At 28.8% G+C, this 18,268-nt stretch overlaps 5 protein-coding genes across 8 annotated transcripts; 2 read left to right on the plus strand and 3 right to left on the minus strand.

Moving 5' to 3' along the window:
• The first annotated feature begins 511 nt into the window (after positions 1–511).
• Positions 512–1,377, plus strand: LOC122537306 (uncharacterized protein C1orf131 homolog). Its single transcript, XM_043670375.1, has 2 exons — positions 512–620; positions 698–1,377. Exon 2 carries the CDS (start codon positions 707–709, stop codon positions 1,208–1,210), a length of 504 nt encoding a protein of 167 aa, XP_043526310.1. The 5' UTR covers positions 512–620; positions 698–706; the 3' UTR covers positions 1,211–1,377.
• LOC122537302 (b(0,+)-type amino acid transporter 1) lies at positions 1,360–8,820 on the minus strand. 2 transcript variants are annotated; one of them, XM_043670370.1, is made up of 6 exons: positions 8,399–8,820; positions 3,224–3,577; positions 2,365–3,113; positions 2,065–2,278; positions 1,674–1,979; positions 1,360–1,590 (listed from the first exon to the last, which is right to left on the minus strand). In XM_043670370.1, the coding sequence occupies exons 1-6, from the start codon at positions 8,421–8,423 to the stop codon at positions 1,526–1,528; spliced, it is 1,713 nt and encodes a 570-aa protein (XP_043526305.1). In that variant the 5' UTR covers positions 8,424–8,820; the 3' UTR covers positions 1,360–1,525. The 2 variants fall into 2 exon arrangements, with proteins under 2 accessions (XP_043526305.1, XP_043526306.1); XM_043670371.1 differs by lacking the exon at positions 8,399–8,820 and adding an exon at positions 3,751–4,031.
• Positions 8,821–9,948: 1,128 nt separating this feature from the next.
• On the minus strand, positions 9,949–11,573 carry LOC122537298 (cytochrome b5). Of its 2 annotated transcripts, XM_043670360.1 has the most exons (5): positions 11,444–11,573; positions 11,071–11,265; positions 10,851–10,979; positions 10,687–10,745; positions 9,949–10,313 (listed from the first exon to the last, which is right to left on the minus strand). In XM_043670360.1, exons 2-5 carry the CDS (start codon positions 11,206–11,208, stop codon positions 10,223–10,225), a joined length of 417 nt encoding a protein of 138 aa, XP_043526295.1. In that variant the 5' UTR covers positions 11,209–11,265; positions 11,444–11,573; the 3' UTR covers positions 9,949–10,222. The 2 variants fall into 2 exon arrangements, with proteins under 2 accessions (XP_043526295.1, XP_043526294.1); XM_043670359.1 differs by lacking the exon at positions 11,444–11,573 and having other exon boundaries at positions 11,071–11,437.
• A 456-nt stretch (positions 11,574–12,029) lies between these two features.
• On the plus strand, positions 12,030–13,787 carry LOC122537297 (torsin-1A-like). The gene is made up of 3 exons (XM_043670358.1): positions 12,030–12,237; positions 12,329–12,594; positions 12,659–13,787. Exons 1-3 carry the CDS (start codon positions 12,051–12,053, stop codon positions 13,253–13,255), a joined length of 1,050 nt encoding a protein of 349 aa, XP_043526293.1. The 5' UTR covers positions 12,030–12,050; the 3' UTR covers positions 13,256–13,787.
• On the minus strand, positions 12,933–18,132 carry LOC122537296 (protein vav). 2 transcript variants are annotated; one of them, XM_043670356.1, is made up of 9 exons: positions 17,821–18,132; positions 17,123–17,635; positions 16,972–17,040; positions 16,175–16,364; positions 15,646–16,008; positions 15,251–15,571; positions 14,778–15,182; positions 14,437–14,708; positions 12,933–14,347 (listed from the first exon to the last, which is right to left on the minus strand). In XM_043670356.1, the coding sequence occupies exons 2-9, from the start codon at positions 17,518–17,520 to the stop codon at positions 13,990–13,992; spliced, it is 2,376 nt and encodes a 791-aa protein (XP_043526291.1). In that variant the 5' UTR covers positions 17,521–17,635; positions 17,821–18,132; the 3' UTR covers positions 12,933–13,989. The 2 variants fall into 2 exon arrangements, with proteins under 2 accessions (XP_043526291.1, XP_043526292.1); XM_043670357.1 differs by lacking the exon at positions 16,175–16,364 and adding an exon at positions 16,681–16,807.
• Positions 18,133–18,268: the final 136 nt, after the last annotated feature.

Consider the following 18,268-nt stretch of genomic DNA (forward strand, 5'->3'; position numbering starts at 1 on the left):
ATATATTAAGTAACAAGTAACAGTAAATAATATAGCATAAAAAATAATAACGTTTAGAAAATTTATTAAATTTTTAATCTAATTTTAAATTTAAAAATTAATATATTGAAAGGAGTAATATACCTAAATGGATAAAATATTAATAAAAAAAATGTCGTTATCTAAAAACATAATAAACCTTATAAATGCTTTTAATTATAATTGAAAGTGCGAAATTTGACGTTAATATATCCCTAAAATTATCCAAACGGAAGATCCCTAAAACTATCCAAATCGAGGATCCTTAAAACTATCTATCTAAAAGTATTATATTGATAAAAATTAAATTAAATTTTTATTTGTGTTGCTTAATTTTTTAAATTAATTGTTTATAATACTCTTTTTATGATATTTTGCCTTTTTTAAACAACTGCTTTCAACACAGAGGTTAAATAATATCTGAGATACCGATTAAACAATAAAGTATTATATATTATTTTTAGAAGGCAAAGGATAATTTATATGTTTAAATGAATTTTAATTTCATATATTGGTAAGTAATAACTAGGCATATATAGTGACATGACATATATATATACATAACTGATATAGTGAAATAAATATAAATGAAGTAAACATAGGTAAGTGAAATAAATTAAATAATTTTTATATTATTTTAAAATTATACAAAATTTAATATATGTACATGTCTTTTCAGTATTTTATAATGGAAAACTTTATTCCAACACGAGTATCAAAAATAAAAAAGGATGGTGTAAAAAGATTTGTATTAATAAATTATGAAAAACCAAAAAAAAAGATAGAAATTGTTAAAAGTGAGGAAAATAGTGATGCACAAACTTCTAGATTCAATGTGACAAAAAACAAATGGAATAAAAATGATGATGCAAAGAAACGAGAATTAGATATGAAACGCGCCAGATACGAGGTTATGAAATTTGGCATGTCTGGTTTCAAAGGAGCAGAAGCAGAAGAAGCAGAAGTTGCACTTGCTATAAGTTTAGGAGCAAAACCCTCAAAGAAGAAAGGTATTAATTATAAAATATTGCAAAATGAGAAAAAAAATCATAAGGAAACTTGTCAGAAAGACATAACATTAGCATCAAGTCTTAAAAAAAGTCTATTAAATGACAAACATAAAAAAACACGTAAAAGTTCCGACAGTTTGCTAAAGATTTATGGAAAAATAAATAAAAAAAATACTGGGTAAAAGTTAAAAATAAAATTTTAACTATTAACATTTAAAATATTTTTAGTTATTTTGTTCAATAGTTACAACATTAACTAATTGTCTAACAATAATATATTTCATGAATTGTATATTATATATATATATATATGCGTATGAATAACAAGTAATAAAATAATATTTTTATATTTTTGTGAATTCATTCGGACCAGCCTTGAGCTTCAATAGGAGGATACATATTTTTATCTACTCATATTTAAAATAGATATTCATATTGTGTTCACTATGCCACAATGGAATGATTTGGCATTTAAAAAATCACACTTTTGCTCGAAATCAATCAAATGCTGCAGCTGTTGGTGCAACCTCGAGCAACATTTGAAGAAAGGCATTTACTCCTTCTGTAAACAGAATAAATGATGCGACTTTTCTTATTTTGCATTAATATTTTTATCAACAATGATTTTTGAATGATCAGAATTACCCATAAATTTGGGCACATATCCGTATTTCACAAACGGGAGGTAGACGAGCATGCCTGCTAATATGAACCCAGCCGCATACAAGTATTCAATTTGAGGTTTATCGATGATCGGCGCTACAATCAGGTACGCAGAGATTCCAAGTACGAGAACAGGTATTATCAGCGGACATTTATATGGTCGAGGATGATTCGGTCTGGTTCTTCTCATCACTAATAAAGCTAACATCGCTCCGCCATAAAAAATCCAAGCAGTGAACGAAAAAAAATCGATCAAAGAATCAATATTTCCTGATAGTACCATTGCTCCTAAATGATGGAAAGATATTTCATTAAATATTTAGTGGAATATGTATATCAATCAAAACGAGAATAAGATTGGCGTAAATGATACCTGCAACAAGAGAATGGAAGATAAGTCCCGGTGCAGGAGTAAAACGTCGCACGTGCACATAACTAAGACAGTCAAGTAAATGACCCTCTCGAGACGCGGCAAAGCAGAGTCTACCTGCTGCAAAAAGAGTACCATTTGCAGAACCAAATGTGCTGATCGCAACAGAAAGGGGCATAAGCCATGCCATAACGCCAAGAATTCGATTTCCGAATGTCTGCAAAACAAATCAGTTTTTGAATATGAATTTTTATTTGAATCTCTGTTTTAATTCTTGACTTTTAGGATGAAGAATTCTCTTACCACTGCAACAGCTTCACTTTCGATCATTTCCGAAGGTGACATCACAGCTAGATAGGAAATGTTTATCAATGCGTAACATAGCGTGACAAGGGGTATACCAATCATAATAGAACGTGGTAGATTTTTAGAAGGATTTTTGATTTCTTCAGTAACATAATTGAGATTGTTCCATCCATCATATGCCCATAAACCAGTATAAAAAGCTGTGGCTAATCTGCCTATATTAACAGTACCACCGTCCATGGTATCGAAAGCACCTTTCAAATGCTGCGTATTACCCTGTATCAACTTATAAGAGCCACCAGCAATTACAACAAGTATGGCGATCAGTTTTGCTGCGGTAAATGCGTTTTGTACACCTGTGGCTAGATTAACACTGTAACAGTTCACTAATAGTATAAGTATGATCGCCAGAAGTGCAACGATTTTGACGACTTCCTCGGGTGGATCACAATCAGCCGCGAATGCTTCAACCGCGTACTGTGCGAACGACAAAGAGATTATTGCCATCTGAGATGGTTTTAAAACCAAAGTGGAAACCCATGAGAAGAGAAAAGCAGGTGGTGCGCCGAATGCGTCCATAAAGTAAGCGTACTCGGCGCCGCTGCTCGTATTCATCGTACCCAGCTCAGCGTATGCTAACGCACCGCACAAACTCAACAAGCCACAGGCCGTCCATACGAGGAAGCTGATTCCGATACTGCCGGTTCGAACCAGAAGCCCTGATGGCGAAACGAATATCCCAGAACCTATCGTTTCGTAATTTAACGAAGAAGAAGAACAAGAACAAGAAGAAATTGAGATTGTACTGTTTTTAATTAATCGTATAAGATTTTACTGATCGTATAGATTGCTCTACCTATCATAGTACCAACGATTAGAGCCACCCCACTGACGAGTCCCACCCGTCTCTTGAGGTGAACAGAGTTGTTCTCCTCTGGGTCCGTCCCCTCCAGCCCTCCACCCCCTCCACTACCGTCTTCATCATCTCCCAAATCCCCAGATTTAATTTCTTTTTGTTTTCGTACATGTAGCTGTTGTTCTTGTTGATGTTGGAACGGCGACATAATTGGGTTCCAACCATTGCTGTTACCGTTGTTTCTAATCGATCGAGAGACCAACGTCGTTTCAGGAATTCCATTCCATCCACCGCTTTGCAACTGCTGTTGCGATTGGTTTCCGTTACTTGTCTGTGGATCATGTCCCACGGTTGCTGAAATCATTCATATTGTTTCATTTACTAAAAAAATTATTATTATTTTAAATCAAACAAATTGATTTTTAAACCATCATTCAACGTTATTATGTGATATTATTACAGTATGGTTGTAGGTATACCGCACAATAATCGAATAGAAGGTTCACAAAAATGGACCGTATGGTTACCTTCGTACATAATTCATCAGGCTTTATTATTGACAGTTTCAACCAACTCCTCTGCTACTTGCAAATGGTACAAGTTTCCGTGAAGAAATTTGACTTTATAGTCATTAACTAATATTTATTAATGAGAAGATCGTTTGAACATTAATGTCCACTTTCTTACGTATTCTGTACACTTTGTGATTGCAGAAAAAAAACACGTGAATAAGATCTTTCAGAAAATCTTACTTAAATGATATATAAACGAATTATCGATAAAGTCACTACAAACAACCGATAATTGTATTTCAAAAAACGCAATTCTTTTCTTTTAGCAAAAACACTTTTCTTTTAACAACTAATAAAACATATTTGCATACTTCAAAGAACCACGATGATCTAAAAAGCGACAAATTGTTGAATTTGTATCTTGTCGTCATGTGACGTACATCATTTTATTATAACCGAGGTATTATTGTTACCATAATAGTTCGCATGGCCAAACGCCAAAGATTTCTCGTGACTGCGATCTTTTAACGTACACAATTTATATAATACAAACACGTTTAAAAAACACATAAAATACAAACACGTTTCTTAAAATCTTGACGCGGCGATTTCTTCAACCAATATCAGAAATATCGGTAATGTAATCGAATAAACTCGATACTACATTTGTTAATCGTCTTTTTGATAGATTATTTTTTAGATAATACATTTTTTTGATTATTTGATCTATTTTTTCCTATACTGATCAATATTGTGCACATTAATAATCGAAACTCGTGATAATAGCGTCGATACTGAATGTCGATAGTAAATGTTTTTGAAAATAGAAAAGCATAAACGTTCATTTTAATGAGCTTGTGAGGTAGGTAATAGTTACATTCGACCGAACTTCGTATTACACAAGGCATTCGTGGTTTCATCTTCAAGGTGACCTTTCGATAAATTATTGATTTTCCTATTGACGCATCCATGTTAATAATTTATTATTACATCAGATTTAATATTTATCTTAAAATATCATTCCGATTTCTTCTTTAAAATATATTACATAGAGTACATATATTTTTTGACGTACGCGCGCGCGCGTGTGTGTGTGTGTGTGTGCGCACACGCACAATATTTTAATTTCTTTATTTCTTTCTCTACTTTTTAATTTCTTTATTTTTTATATGGTATATAAAAAAAAAATCGAAAAACTAATTATAAGAATTAGTATTCACGCAATGTATTATTTTAATTTTAATTTCATTTGGATTTTTTTCTTTCTTCATTAATGAACATTTTTGCAGTAGCTTCGATAGAGGCATCAAAAATGCTGATTATTTATATTTTTAAATGGCAACGTATCGTTTAGCTATATATCTTTTACAATTCAAGTTCAATATCTTGTATAATTCTTTTAGTAAAATCGAATATATAACATCGAATGTGAAATATTGTTAATATTTGATTAAACATATATGATCGATGGGAAACACAATTATGTGTTGCAACTATATTTAAGTTACAATAAAAGTCTTGTAAGATTTGTGGCTAAACTGTTTTGTTTTACTTGACAATTTACAAAAAAGTAATGCAATATGATAAAAGATGCACATATTATTTTGTGAATGACTATGATATGTAAATATAAAGAAAAATAAATATACAAGATAAAAATATGTGACATAAATTATACAACTGTTTTTAAATCTGGTCTACTACCAAACAATGGTTACAAATTAATTAAAAACATATGTTATAAATACTTTATGCAAGAAGGAAATCAATTTTATAGTTTTAAAAGACTTGAGTAAAAAACATGATGCTTGAAAAGGAATGTTATCAATGAACATTATGCATGTTCAACGACAAATTATTATATATGTGAATTTATAAAATTCGTCGAATTGGTAAGACGATATGCTAACACGGATATTTGCAGTAGATATATATATATATATATATATATATATATATATATATATATATATATATGTAGACATGATATGTACAGAGTCAATTCATAGCCTTCTTTCCCATCGTTTAGCACGAAATGATTTTACAAAAAGAATCTTCGTTTTTTAATTCGAGTTACGTTCTTCAAGTTTCATTTCACTGTTTATATCAGAAGTTTCATTAGTGGTACTTATATACATATATACATATATTTATACATATATACTTCTATATAAATGTAGTATGCTTCCAACCGTGTTAATACCTATTGTGACAAATTGTCGTAATGATTCAATTGCATTTAATTGATCGTTCGTGCGAAAGAAACCGATCTCTGTGCAACGTCTTGTATGAAAGAGGATTTTGTTTACAACTAAAAACTAAATTGGTTATGAAATGAAAAAGAAAATGTAAAGTAATGTTTCTTTTAAAAAAAAATTGTGAAGGCTTAGAATCAAGCGTGATACAATGCATGTCCTAATTGTATTTATTAAGCTGCATAATGCATTTTATATCTTTCAATAGATGTATCAAATTCCATTTGATGTTAGTAATCCATTTGACGAGCCGTAGAAATAAAATTTCAACCATCTTATCAACATACATCAACGACATCGATTGATCGAGTTCGAGATTGTAGTATGCCAACGCTAATGATATGCTTCGAATATATTTAAAAATAAATACTTGATCATTATTACGTAAATAATGATGGAAAAAATTCAATTTATTCTCAACGTCAAACTGTAAATTTTGTTCGTGTAAAGTTGCTGATATATGTATAGTCATATGACATTGGTCGATGGTTTTCGTTCCATTCTATTGATCATTATATTTACCATTACTTAACGGAGCGAAGATAATTTTTAACTCTTTCACTTTACATAATTTATTAAAATTTCTATTTCGAAAAAACAGTTTATATATAAATAGAATCGAAACTGATCAAAGCTTTTGATTCAAAATTTAGTTATCAAATGCGTTCTGTATGTAACGTGTTCGATTTTTAGAAAATCATGAACGCATTTCTAGTAATCGTATCGTTTAGAGTAGCAAGGTTTTAGGATAAAATCAACATCGCTTAGAACACGGAGAAGATCAAGATGCATTGGTTCGCATAGAAAGTACAATTGGCTTAAACGAAATACGCATTGTAGAATAGTCATTGCTGCTGTTCGTTCAGCAATTTGTTAAGAAGTCGTTATTCGTCTATTTGTGTGTCTATTCGTTACATTATGTGTTGTCCAACGTGTATTATCATGACATGTCAAAAATAATTCATGAAATTTGCACGAGAATAATATCAAGATCAATATTTAATGATTTATCCACTATCCATAAAAATATATATCTCTTAAGAATATAAACTGCAGAGTTTTCCAGATTAAAAAATAATTTTTCACATTCTTTTAATCACTTAAAAATTATCGCGTAGATCTGTTCTATTAACAGATAGTTTTATTAACATGAAAAGATATAGTAGCTGAGTCTAATAAATGAATAAATTGATGATAAATTTCTATTTGCGATGGAAACGGAAAACCACTTGCGCATAGTGTCTTAAAATACACAGTAAGACTAAATTTAACATTGAGGTGAATCTGGAAATTTGATTCCTGTAAAATAAAAGTAAACAAACAAAATAGGCATATATAAATAGAATATTAAGGGATATTTTAAAGTTAATAAATTTAAATATTAAAAATAAAAATATTCTTAAAATTACATAAAAATTTTATATACCTCATGCATTTTCGAATTTCTTCTTTCTTTTTAATTATATGTATTATATATTTATATAAATAGTTAAACGTTAAATGGTTAAATAGTCAAAATATAATATATATCATATATTATTATGATTAATAGTATATAAGATATTTCGTTTTTTTTTTTTATTCAATTACTTATATTTTTTATTTAACTCGATTATAATTTCTCTTTATTTTATTTTTGAAAGTGAAATGATATATTTTAAAATATGCTAGTTTATAATATATTTTAATTATATGAATTTTTTACTATTTCATTTATTTATTAATATTAATAAATGTAAAATTAGAAGAAATAAAAAAAAGATTCTTATTAATCATAAATAATACAAATTTTTCTTTTGTTTCGTGTTACTAAATAATATCGGCCAGTAATATAATATGAATATTATTTTACTTGTCTTGGATATATTTTTGTATATCATATTGTGGTATTTGTATAAGAAAAAAACATAATTGACTATACGAAATATAAATTGCGTTACGTCCTGTATATACATATCCGGTTTTGCAATTAACATAAGTATATGTCATCAAATTATTTGATCGATGAATTACGAAAATGTCTTATTAACACTAAACAATTAATGTGATTCCTCATTCTAAATCATTTACCGAATTAAAATAATAAAATATAATATAATATAATAAAGATAAAATCTGTTACTTTGTAGATACACATTGTATTGCAAATGCGTTTAAGTTTTATGATTTAATCATTTTTTACAGATTTATTAATTTTTTTAATTCTATGAAAATTATGTATAACTCAAACTAAAGTCAAATTCTTTATATTAATGAAAAAGCTCTTTCAAGGACGGAAATTGTATTTATGCAACAAGCGAAAATAAAAAAAGCGCGCGAATTTTATTAATTGCGAATAAATGGCTAGTCTTTCTATAAATAATAATTATTACACGGTAATAGTAATTGTAAGGAAAAATGTCGCTCACCTCGTTTGAAGGGCGCGACATGCATGACTCTAAAAGGGACCGATAAAAAGGGCGGACTGTGAGACCGCCTCTCATGACACTACGGCGACTTTTTGAAGCAACCACTGTCTCTGCCGTATACACAGCTGTTTTTGGCCCGCCGTCTGCTTCTTTCTTGCGCTAAATTCGCTCGCAAATTTTTAGTTCGTGTTTCAATGGGCGACTTTTACGTACGCCCTTCCTTCTCTTTTAAAGTTTGAACAATTACGATTTGTCCGAATCAAACTGTAGTCCTCTTTTATTTAAATCGAGTATTTTCAAATTTGAATCCTTCCGATAACATTAATCGTTTAATACAAATTTACGTGTTTTCTATGTAACTATATATTCATATACGACTCGCACCAATCTATCTCTGACGATGAACTGGATGTTCGAGTTTAACAGAGGGAGACGTACCCGCTAAAGAACGAACGAGGTTAGGAAGGGGAAATTGGGAGTGCGACAAAGAAGGAGACTATTACGAACGCCTAGCGTCGGCGCTTAAATTCGCTCGATATCGTTTTTCCCTATTTCGACTTTTATTACATATCTATAAAATATTTTTCATACTTTAAGTTATTTTATTTTTAAGCTTTTCTATACCATTATTGTATATAAAACATATTAGTTTCAATAGATATTTACAAATATTAATGTTTACGTACAATTAAATAAATGTATAATTTTTTACAATTATATAATAATATAATTGCATATTTATTTCACAATTTTGAAATAAATTATTAAAATAATAAATAATACATGGAAAATAAATAAAAAGATGAAGAAAAAGATTGCAGGGCTTCTATTGATGCAAAATAATATAATAATGTATGTTATTATTGTAATAAAAGAAATGATTTTTTTATAAGTTTCTTAAAGAAAATAATATACAAAATAGAACAAATACTATATATTAATATTTTATACATTCCAACAGTAAATAATATAAATACAATAAGTAGTATCAGTATAACAATAGTCATATTTTTGTAATCATAAGAATTGGGTGTTAAGTAAATTTCAACATTATTAAGTAATTCTATTTTGTAACTACAAATTATAGTTATAGTTATATTCTAACAAATTATATTATTACAGTGGTATAAAAATTATGCTTTTACTATATTAATGTACTGCATATCAATAAAAAAATGTATATATTTGTAAGAAAATGGATTATTAAATTATTAATTATAAAATTGGAAATATAACAAAACATATTTTATAATATATGTGATTTTACAATAAAAAACTTAACAGTTACATTGTCACAATATTACAAAACATCGTGCCATCAATTATACATGTTAATAAGTTTTAACAGTGACAAATGCAAATATGAAAATGTTTTAAATATCGTTTATATTGTTTTAAAAAATAATTTTTAATTTATTCCTATATTTTTTATTTAATTGTAAACGTCTTTGTACATACAGTGGCAAATGCAATGTATTTTTAAAATATTTTAGTTTCAGAATCAACTGTAGTTTTTTTGTTTCAATGGAAGTTTGATGCCAATATGTAAATAAAATTAATTTATTTTTGTACTTACAGTTAATATATTCACATTATTACATATGTATGAAACACGCACACTTATGATTATATATTCCAGAAAATATAACAAATGAATTTTTGTTTTGTAAATGTTTTTATACTAGGCCAGCTCATGTGTGCAATTTCATATCATAAAACAAAACTGTGATTATGTGCAATATATGTAATATTCTTTGATTAATTATTTCGAACAATTGTTTATATATTACAAATTAAAAAAAAAAAACAAATATTGGGAACAATTCAATGTGCCTTAATAAAATAACGGTAGACAAGAGTCGCCAGTACCCCAAGAGCAATTGGAATCAGCCACGATCTCCAAGAACCACTGCAACTAGCAATAATCACATCACAATACAGAATTGACTACTTATATATTATATATTTTGAATTTTAATAACTTTATGAATTTGGGTAGCACAATTACCATTTATAAGACAATCATATGATGACTACGTGACAAAATAAAAAATATAAATCTATTGTTCTAAGTATTATTTTATAATAAAATTAGATTTTTAATCGTGCTATCCAATTAATACAAATAATTGAGAAATGAAAGTATATCATTACTAAAGATATTAGTTATAGAATTATATATCTGTAATATTTTAGTTAGTATATATACATTATATGTAATATTACACATAATATATATTCACACACACATACACACAATATTAACTAATATGTATGAAAAAATATACCTAGAATTATCTACGTCAGACACATCAGTTAATTCACTATTGCCTTGTGTTCTCTCTTCCTAAAATTAATAATTTTTTATTCCTTAATCATTATTATTGATAGTAGGAACAGAAATTAGTAGTAAAAAACATAAAATTATCTTAAAATTGAATCTTATACGTACTTCTACTAATTCGCCAATTTTAAATATCTCCATTAATTCTCTTGCATCACTTGAATGACCAATGTCTTCAAAAGCTTCTGTACAATCTTGACCACCCTGTTCCAAAAGAACTTCTTCTCCACCAGGATGCTTAAATTTGAGATATGAAATAAACGTTTTTATACGTAGATCTATTAAAAAACACTAATTATAAAAGAAATAATGTAAAGTATATAATTACACTTATAAATTGAGTCACATTGTAAACTTTATTGTGAATAATAAACCACAGATCTTTACTATCGTTATGTTTAGCAACTTCTTCCCGCGTATAAAATTTGGTATAAGCGGTATCACCAGTATTATTCTCGGATGCCATATTTTTTCTTTGCAGTAAATATTTTACAATAAATATACGAGTATTATATAGATATGGCTGAAAGGAATGAATGAAATAGTCAATATATAGTAAATGACGTATTGTTAGAGTATTATTATGTTAAACTTAGTTTAAAAAATACAAATCGCGCAAAAATTTATTCCGCAACTTATACTTTAGTTACGACTGTAGCTACAGTCTGAATTCAGTGAATCGGTCAGTGAATGTTTCGAACCTTGTACTCATGATAGTAATATTGAGCGCCAACGAAATCTATAAAATTATTTATCCTTTAAAGGTTATCAGTAATATCTTTCTCATACAAATTATTTTAATTGAATTTTAAACAACATATCAGAAATTATAAGCATTACTTCAAGTATATAGAGATACATGTTTATATGCAAATTAAATATTTTAGGAATATTTAGATTATATCAAAATTTCAATATTTTTATAACATAATGCAATAGTATAAATTGAAAGTATTTATTGATGTAATATGAAAACTTATATTTAAATATAAAATATAAATTAATTCAATTCTTTTTATGTACTTGTACGACTATTTTTTATCAGTTTTTACTGTACAAAATTAAGAGTTTTAAAGTTGAACCAATAGGAAATCGCCGTTTTCATTGAAATGTTTAAATTAATGGTTACAGCATAAAGTTTTATGTAGAATATTAATATTTAGATCAAATGTATTTTTATTAATGAAATATGAACAAATAGCTTTACGAATAAATTTGTTTAATATTTTATTTTTCAATTATGCATTAACAAGTAATGTTTAAATTTTGTGGAATACAATCATATTTATAATTAAATAGTAATATAACATGAATCTTACTGGCATTTCGTCCATACTTATTATTATTAATTTATTAATTGTTTGTATAAAATGTGAATTTTCATTTATGTCAATGTTATCATCTGGATTTGATAAAATCAGTAATACAGTAAGAAATGTACAATGTAATTTTGGAGAATGTTGTACAACGGAATATATTTCTCCTGACATTGATAGTATGTATATTAAGTAGAAAATTTTAAGGTTATTTATATTGTGAGATTATGTTTATATATAACCAAATTAACTGATTATATATAATTCTAGAGTTAGATGATAATCTAAATAAAGAACTTTATGGACAAGAAATTGCTCATCATATAATTATAAATGCTCTACGTGGACATTTAACATCAGCTAACCCTCCAAAAGCTCTAAGTATGAGCTTCCATGGTCCACCAGGCACTGGTAAAACTTATATAAGTCAAATGATTGCTAAGTTTTTTTATAAAAAGGGCGATCAAAGTAAATTTTACCACTTTTTTAATGGCCGTAATGATTTTCCTCTGCAAGAAAAAGTAAATGAATATAAGGTATGTTTCACTTGTTAGTAAAAAATTATTTAGGTTTACATTCAATATATTTTATATTACGCAGGAAGAATTATATAAAATTATTATTAATAGTTTACAAAAATGTGAAAGATCAATGTTTGTATTTGATGAAGTGGATAAAATGCCAGAAGGTTTACTAAATGTTCTTGTACCATTTTTGGACTACAATACATGGATCAAATCATGGAGATTTACAAGCACTTCTATAGATACAAGGAAAGCAATTTACATATTTTTATCAAATACAGGCAGTTCACGAATTACTCAACGTTTATTAACACTTTGGGAGGAAGGTAAACAGAGAAGAACAACTAAACTTCAAGATTTTGAAAATTTAATAAGTGTTGGGGCATTTAATGAAAAGGGTGGCTTTTATCATAGTGATACAATAGACTCTAGTGTTATAGATCATTATGTACCTTTTTTACCACTTGAAGAAGTACATGTGAAGAAGTGTTTAAGAAAAGCTTTCATAAACAGAGGAGTACATCCTACTAATGAAATGATAGAAGAAGGATTATCATATGTGATTTTTGGACCTCCTCCACATAATATCTATGCAACTACTGGCTGCAAAAGACTAGAACAAAAAGTAGCTGCTATTATATATGCTAATAAAAAGCACAGAATAGAATTTTAAATATAGATACGTATTATTTTTTTTTTGTCTTAATGTCTCAATAGGATCTGAATTTTATTGGTTATTCTCTTATTGGCACAATCAGAAAATGTGTAATAGTTAAAAAAAATAATACAATTAATTTGTTACAATAATACACATAATGATTATTTATATATTTATGTATGTGTATATTTATATTTAAGAAATAGCTAAAATTTTTATTATCGACAGTACAGAATTACAATATATACAATTGAGTCTTGGCAATTGACTTCAAAATATGGTCATAAAGGCGAAAGCTGTCCAGAATTATAAACATTTGGCGATAAATTTTTTGTATGATTCTAATATATAAGAATATTTAGACAACTTTAATCTTTATGACTTTTCTAAACTTTATTCGTACTGTTATATTATACTGAAAATAATTTTTTTGATCTATACAAGTAGCTAAACATTTGTTTTTATGCGTTCGGTTTCCGTATATGAATATGTACTTTCTATTTATATGATTGTGATAGAGTACAACCTCAAATAAAGAGAACAAAATAAATTTTATTTTTATAATGATACTAATAAATGTGAAGATAAATCTTTCTATATTTTATATAATGTAAAACTTCTTCTTTTTGTTCTCCATTGAGGAATAAATTTAATAAAATATGATTGCACGATGCTATGATTAATACATAAAATATTTTTGATCGTCGTGCTACCATATAAGTAAAATATCTAAGTAGTATAATTTATGGTTATTCTTCTTCAACATATTCTTTTGGAAAAAACCCTACTTGATCTCCAATTTTTCCTTTCCACCAACCTTTGGCATCACCTTCCTTGCTTAATACCACAACTCTGCAACCTCGTCGCAGGCTTAGTTGATTCCGTTCTCCTCCGCGAAAATCAAATAATGCTTTAGCCAAGACACGTCTATATGGCCATAGCAGGCGTTGATCTAACTTTTCAAAATTTTCTGATAACGATGCCCGCTCATAATATTCAACAAGTTCAACTACGCTTTTAAAAAAACGAGATTCACTAAGATAATATACATCAGCACCATCAACATTGCGTTTAAATACTCTTATATGTTTTACTGTTCCGTCTGCCCTATGATATGATATAGATTAATGTTTTTAAATACACTGATTTTTGAATTCAATATTAAAAAAAAAAAGATATGTATGTGGAATTCTTACTTAATACTAAGAGCATAATTGGTTTCGTGTTTCAAACGTGGTTGTCCAGCAGGTCGTACTCGCAGCATATAAGTACCATCTTCACGAGGTTCTAATTTATTTGATGCTGTATCACGTCCCATTTCTCCTACAAACCATAATTTCACTGAGAGGGCACGTTCACATGGTAGAGGTGGTGGAGGCGGAGGTGGTGGAGGTACTGGCATACACCGACCCGAATGTGCAATGCATTGTTTATGTACAGCATAACGACAGGTTTCACATCGATATCCCTATTTAAATGAATAGCTTATTAGGAAATTTGTATTATAATATATAATAACTTACAATTAATGTTTTACCTGAAAAATTCGTCCCTTTAAAAATTTACCACATCGTTGACAACTACGTGGTGTGTCGAATGTTGTAAGTTTAAATTTATGATTTGTATTGCGACATGCGGCGGGATTAACATTATCCATTGCATCTTGCAATGCTTTGATCCATATTTGCTTTTGTTCTTCTGTTCTTGCATACAAAGTATATGCAGTATATTCTTGTTTATGGACCAATAGCCATTGATAGGACCACCGAGAATCTCTGCCGAGTGTTCGTCTTCCTGTATGATCCTCTAACCGATAATCATCAAGACGTAAGGTCTCACGATAGCAATATTGTTCTCCTCTACCCGCTTTACAAATTAATACTACTTGTTCGAAAACGAATGCGTAACGAGCTTTTACTCGTTGATCACCATGAGCTTTTACCTAAATATGATTGCAACATTTTGTTGATGTTTAAATTTTAAATATATTTGTTTATATGAAATTATTACCTTAAGCTCTCCATCTCTAAGTAATCGCCCAAAATCTTTCAATTGCACATCCTCTGGAACGTCCCAATCAATTATTGATGCTTGAATATCTTTTATAATGTCCAATGTGTCTGAGTCACGTTTTATTTCATTAATATATTGTGCTATGTCAACCATTACTTCTCTAGCTTTTCCAAGTTGACGCCTATCTTCTAGCCAATCACAAGGAGTTTCTTCTACTAGTTTGTCAAGCAATAAGTGATATTTTAATATTCTTTGCATTGGGACAGATAAAATATCTCGTAATTTGAATTTGCCATTATTTGCTTCTTGTTGACATCTCTACAATTACCATTTTCATTAAAAATAAAATATATAAAATATCATACATTAAGAACAAATGTCTTAAAACATACAATAACTTCTTGATTAACTAATTCATAACGAACACATGCTTCTTGCAATGTGCTTTGAGCGAGGGTAAGATTTGCACAATAATCGCCATAAATAAGGAATTTCTCTCGCCAATCGAGAAAAACCTGCGCTAAAGTAGCGCCGGTCCTTGCTTTCCGAAGTTGACTATGAAAACCGGCATGAATTTCTGCAAGTTCCTTTATACCAAAAAAAATACGTGCAGAATCTTCGGGTCGTAGTAACGGGGAAAGGGGTCTAGCGAAATGTTTAAGTAAACTGTTAAGGACATCAGAATAATTTCGTTCTGTTTCAACAAGTTCTTGTATTACATAATCCCTTTTTTCACCGCCACAGATTGCACCATCCTGTTTCATAAAAATCGATTGAAAATTTTTTTTATAGGAAGTAATATAGAACACAAAATACTATAAGGCACAATAAAACTAATTATTAATGTTACGATTTAAAATGACATTGGGATGAATTTTTGATGATCGCATGCATGTAAGACAAATGCCAATATTTAACGACCTGTGCAACAGATGGAGGAGGTGGCAAGTGTAGACTACAAAGGTCCTGGTAGATTTCTTCACTTTGTACATGGCTGCAATATGCTCCATATCCATCTTCCTCCCCAACTGGATCTTCATTGTCGCCTCCTCCACCTGCTTCATTTCCTTCTCGCCTTCTAAATCTTCTGCGACGACCTTCGTCTTCACGGCTTTAGCATAAAAATATGAACAGCCATGCACTATTCATGCATGAAAAAAATAAAATTTCTTGCGAACTTAAATTATTTGTAGCAACTGTAGATATTGTTACTAATATAGTTAGCACATAAATTTTCAAAGAAAATGTTGAATAAATTTTAAAATAGTGCCAGTATCACTGTAGTGAGTTAATTTTGCAGTAAAAATTTGTAAATAATACTTATTTATATATCAAATAAACAATGCTTGACTCTTATAATCGAATACAGTGATGTTTGGTACTTTTATTGTAAATCTTTAAACATTTAAGTTGCAAACGACAGATACCTTCTCTGTGGAAGGCCAGTCGTGCTGAGAATTACTCGAGAAGCAAAGTAATTCCTGATATACTTGGGATTCATCTACATCCATACCCTTAGATTTCATGGTAAATGTCCCCACTCCTGTTGTGGGACTAAACCCATTGATATAAGTTATTATAAATGATTTGATGTTTTTTATAGATCAGTTTTTATGATAATTTATAAAGTTTTTATCTTTAAGTGAAGTGTATTTGTATATTTCAACTATAAATATATTCAATAAATCAACATACTTCATTAAAATTTAAATGCTTACCCTGCACCAGCACTTTGTAAGTCCTTATAGATATCTTCTTGTGATCTACCATGACCTATAGAAAAACCTCTGTAACAAATATTTGTTGATATAATAAAATAATACAATTTATAGATATAAAACATTATATGCTGATTATATAATTACTTACAATATACCTTTACGTCTCAAACGAGCACAATTTGATAAAACTGATAAAGTACGTAATACACGAAGAAAGTCTGATAAATCAAACAACATAGTAGGTTCAAAAAGTTCAGAATCAGTTAAGCCAAATGTAGTTGAACATGCTGATAGAAATACTTTTATATTTCTTAAGCATAAAAATTGTGCCATTTGTGGTTTTTGATTTACATCTTTCATGTCTATACAACCAGGATCCACTGTATTTAGAAGATTGCATAGCAATACACCATCTCTTAATGTATATGCTAAATCAACAGCAGTAGCCTCTGGCCAATTTGCTTTATGATCTGCCCTCAAAGCTCCACATCTTGTTAACCATTTAACACATTCATGCCAACCACTTCCATTATCTATTCGGCTCATTTTTGTTTCTTTGATTTTCAGAACAAAATATTAAAAATTTATGATGAATATTATTTCAATATATAGTGCATTAGGCCATAAAGATTTCATTAATGTATTTTCTTATATTAGAAAACTGTAAAAATATAAAATATGATTCAAAATAACAGTTTACATAAATATACTTTGACAACTAAAAAAATAAATAATATCATATCTAAGAATGTAATTTTAATAGATAAAATTCCCAAAATTATATCATGACAAAGAAACATCGTGAATTATATGTTATTAGAGCAAATAGTATTTTTGAAAATATACCTTCATTCGACGAAGAATCTATAAATTGTTTCTTCGTTCTTCTGTCAGTGTTAAGAATATTCTGTATAGTTCTATAAAGGAATTCATTATTGTGTTTCGTGTCGGGTTTTACAGATGTTTCAACGAAATCTGTAGTGCCATTTAAAATGGTTTATTGGCAGTGTCATTGCTAAGAAAGCATTTGGCCGAATTATAACTTTAATATACAGTTATTACTTCACACAATGTTTCTTGTTTTCTCATTGTAGTATTATGACGTTCGGCCCGCTGCAACTTATGATCGCCATATTGCTACTTCACTGCAGTCGATCATATAATAAATCTCAATGCGGTGTTTGTTTCACGTATCGAACTGCAGATGGAGTTAAATGTTTGTATAAGCATTGATAAGTGAATGTATTTGAAATTTTAAAGCCATTCGAATTGTTAAACTTGATGAATATTTGAA

Source organism: Frieseomelitta varia, unplaced genomic scaffold (assembly GCF_011392965.1).
Source record: "Frieseomelitta varia isolate USP_RPSP 00005682 unplaced genomic scaffold, Fvar_1.2 scaffold_9, whole genome shotgun sequence".
NCBI classification, from domain to species: Eukaryota; Metazoa; Arthropoda; class Insecta; order Hymenoptera; family Apidae; genus Frieseomelitta; species Frieseomelitta varia.